We start from the raw sequence: 4,224 nt of genomic DNA, 5'->3' as shown, positions 1-4,224 counted from the left end.
GGGGTTTATTAGCCTCCGTATGTGATAACAATAAAGTTTAGTGGAAAAAAAATAGGAAAAAAAAGTCCCCCCCCAACAATTTTTTTTTTAAACTTACACATAAAAAAGAATAAAAAAACAAAAAAAATGTTTAAAGTCCCCACCCATACATACACGCATGCAAACATGCGTCGGGGGCGCATACGTGCAAAAAAGACGATTGCGCCCATTACGCCACACATGTTACATATCGCCGCAAACGTCAGAGTGAGAGCAATAATTCTAGGGCCATCAATCACTGATAACACTAAACTGATGAGCGGTAAAAGCTTTTAAAGTGTCGCCTATGGCCAATTTTGGGTATGGTAGTTTTTTGCGATTTCGCGGGTGCGCGCAACTTTAAAGCTTGACATGTTTGGTGTCTATTTACCCGACGTGACCCCGAATTTTATATTTTACCAAAAAACTGGGTAATAATAAAATGTTTCCTAATATAATGTTAAAAAATTTTTTTTCTAAATTGTCAGTAATTTTTCCTAATTATAGTAAAAAATAAAAACCCCAGTGGTGATTAAATACCACCATAAGAAAGCTCTATCTGTCCCCAAAAAAATGGTATAAAATTCATTTCAGTACAGCGTTGTATGATGGAATAAATGTCAGTCAAAGTACCGCAGCGCTGAATACTGAAAAATGGCCTGGCCAGGAAAGGGGGTCTAAACACCTGGTCTTCAAGCAGTTAAAGAAACCATATGGATATATGCTCGTTCATTTCATTTTCCTTTTACAGTAATATATACAGAAACATATTATACAGCAACATATTATAAAGCCCAATTTTGATTTTCGCTCTGGAATGTTTTGCTCACGCCGTGGTACAATTGGATTGCTGATAAGTGACCAATCTTCTTGCCTTGAATGTTGTGATGTTTGGGGATACTGTGGCACACGTGGACTGTGACTTATAGTCATGTATGGTCTTGTGACTTCTTGAATGTCTTCCCATGATTGTTGATGTCGTGATGGTGTATTGTATGTCGTGTATATGTCTTCATGGTAAGTATATTTTTTCTGCTTTGACTGATTTTCTTGGCTCTTTATATAGTTACAAATTCCCTTTGCACAGGCTTCACAGTTGACACGATCATGCGGACCATCTTGTCTTCCATCTCTGACAAAGTTCCTCGGGATGTCTTCTATGGGCAGTTTGTAAAATTTCTGACGTATCTTTTTAACCAAGCACTTCATAGCCACCTCAACATTCTCTACTAAGAAGACGGGTTCCTCATAATTGGCACATTTACATACTTTGCACTTCTGCCTGAAGATATGCATCTTCACCCGCCCAAAAGATGATTTCAGCTTCATGTGGAATAAAAGGCACACTTGTGAAGAAGCCCAATCGCGACCACAAATTGAGCAGCAAAACCTGAAACAGATACAGTAACTCATTGGATGAGATTTCATGATACTGGCAGAAAAATGGAAGATGTTTCTTTCAGGGTGATCAGTGGGGACTAAGACCTCAGAAACATTACTGTTATTACATTAAAGTTCACACACAAAGTTTATATTTTTGTGACTAATTAAGGTGCCCATACACCTAACGACCATCTCAAGACTTTTGTCTTACGATGGTCGTATGCTTATTGAAAGCTCGTACAATCTGCCCACCTTGGACGGGCAGATCGTACTTGCGATCATTGAAAGCCCGCCCCGCTGAGGGGCGGGCTTCAGATGACCGCAATGCAGAACGGGCAGTGTGTGCGTGCGCACACCGGCCCGTTCCACAGCTATCGAACGAGCAGGCTAGAAACCCGCCGACAATCGACTACCCCCACACTGCAAGGGTTAAGTGCTTATTTTGTCTAGGGGCTCAAATAAAGCTGTATTACTTACCTAACCCTCAGTCCCGCAACAGTCATCACTCACCTCTCTCCCCATGTGCTCTAGCTGGGATAAGAGTCCATGAACCCCTCGCACTCCTGACCGCTTTCTCCATGTAGATTAGGTGGGTGCAGTGGTAGTCGACGGATGGCAACCATCAATTTGCAGAGAAAAGCATGGACACCGGCACTCCAAAATTGCAGGTCAAATGCGTCTATTTATTGATGTAAATGCAGCAAATCACATTATACAATAGTGCTCTATAATGTGATTTGCTGCATTTACGTCAATACATAGATGCATTTGACTTGGCGTGCCAGTGTCCATACTTTTCTAGCTAAGGGATGTCCCTTGGTGTCATTATGTCTAATGCAGGTCAATGTACCTACATGATGTCGTAAGCTTTCATTAGGCCGCTGGAGCCCATGGGAGAAGAGGCTCTGGGAACCGGTCTAGCAGCCTCGAGGGAGCCTGTGGGACTGAGGATCAGGTGAGCAAAACTGCTTTATTTGAGCCTCATACACAAAACAAGCATTTAACCCTTGCATTGCAGGAGTAGCCCCACTGCAAGGGTATGTTTTTTGTTTGCCAGAGTTCTTATTTAAAATATTCTACAACCTAAACCTATTTAATAGCCGCATTTTGCTTTAAATTCCCACAGATATTATTTAAAATAGTTCTGAGTGACTGTATAAACGGATTAACTGACAAGGGGTGTCAATGTAATGAATGCTATGAATAAATAAGGAATATATAGGGGCATTTCAAACAGGAAAAGTTTAATAGTTTTTCTACATAGCATTATTAGCCAGTTTGCTGTAGTACATAAACGTAGACTCATAACCTCAGAATTAACAAGATGAATGTAACTGAATCCTGAACCGGATCGCAGCATCTTCAGCACAAAAATATGTTGACTCCCCTTATTTCTCTTTATATTGTGAATTGTTTCTGTAGCCTCCCCACTTATCTATAATCATGTTAAGATTTATCATTGCTGGTGACTGGTTTAAATGAGGCTAGAATAAAAAGACAGAGGAGCTCCGAGTGTTCCTGCAACCATAGAGGTGCCTTGTAAGTGAGAGTAATATCCTCCTCTCTTGGGTATGATTGATTATAATAGAAGAGAACCCTTGGAAGTGATTCTCTAATGTGCATAATAATATATACATAGTAGCATATACAGTACATTATTCTGTTCTACACACGTAAGAAGAATGACACACATAATGACTATACTGCTGAAAGCAATGGATATGACACAAACTCACCTGGCAAAGCCGCACAATGAATATTGAAGCCAACCCTTCTGTGCCTGGAAATGTTCATCCACAGAGAAGTCCCACCGATCATGGATTCCTTTATACTGCATTTCACTTTGAAATGTTTCTCTCCAAATGTGCTCGTCCATTTTCTCCTTGTTACTGAGTGAGCAGGGTTAAGGTTTGTTGTTGTTATAGGGTGTGGTAAATGCCAAAGCCTACGCCGAAGAAATTAAATTAATTAATTCTCAGGTCAGTATGCCTAAAAGATGGCATACTCTGAATGTAAATTAAATGAATGAAAGCAAGGGGGATGGGCGGGTGGGGACGTTCGTGACCTGCCGACGTAAATCCTCTGTGAGCCGTGCCGTCTTTAAAGGCACAGGCTCCTCCTACAAATCCAGGCTAGCCTTCGGCCAGCCTTCAAACTTGTGGTCCGAGCCTTATCACGTAAGTGACACCGCAGCGGAAGCTGCCCCAATGCGGAATGAATGCCCAGAAAACTGTGCTGGATTCAAACCCATGCTAGCCATGGGTTTGAGTAAGGGGTCCTTTGACTTGTGGAGACTAAGAGCCAAAAAGAGATTGTCAAGAACTATCACTGGACAACAAGCGTTCCCGTTTTGGAAGAATTTGACTAAGTGCCCGGGACCCACCTGCCTGGTTTTGTCGTGAGGTAACTGCAGCTGATAGCTAACACCCACCTTAACTAAATTGCCCTTGCAGAGAACCACTGCCCCCTGGGTTACCTCCCCTGGCCTCAAAAACCCATAGAAAGCCAAATACATGGCTGACTTGAGCACCAGACTGGGAAGAACCCCGAAAGGTAAAAGAACCTCTGACAGTCTGCGAAAGATGTCCCCCGTGATAGGCCGACGGATCAACCCGACCGTGGCCTGACTCTTCTGGATACCCCTGAGGATGGCCTTGATCGGATGGGCAGCAAATATGGAAGGTCTATCCGGATCCTGAAGCGCCAAAAAATGCTGCACCCCGCTAAATATAGCCTGATCGTGTTGTCAGATAGGGCCAGAACTGAATGACAGTAAGACACGAAGGCCACCATGTATTTGACCTGACCGGTATTACCCCTAGG

General features: G+C 42.6%; 1 protein-coding gene across 1 annotated transcript in view; it reads right to left on the bottom strand.

Moving 5' to 3' along the window:
• LOC108791177 (receptor-transporting protein 2-like) overlaps window positions 1-3,277 on the bottom strand; it is a 45,116-nt gene extending 41,839 nt beyond the window's left edge. The window contains exon 1 of the mRNA XM_018561576.1: window positions 3,138-3,277. Within this exon, the coding sequence (XP_018417078.1) occupies window positions 3,138-3,277 (140 nt within the window). The remainder of the gene's footprint in view (window positions 1-3,137) is intronic.
• Window positions 3,278-4,224: the final 947 nt, after the last annotated feature.

Source organism: Nanorana parkeri, unplaced genomic scaffold (assembly GCF_000935625.1).
Source record: "Nanorana parkeri isolate BGI_ZX_2015 unplaced genomic scaffold, ASM93562v1 scaffold531, whole genome shotgun sequence".
NCBI classification, from domain to species: Eukaryota; Metazoa; Chordata; class Amphibia; order Anura; family Dicroglossidae; genus Nanorana; species Nanorana parkeri.
This window is presented reverse-complemented; position numbering and strand designations above follow the sequence as displayed.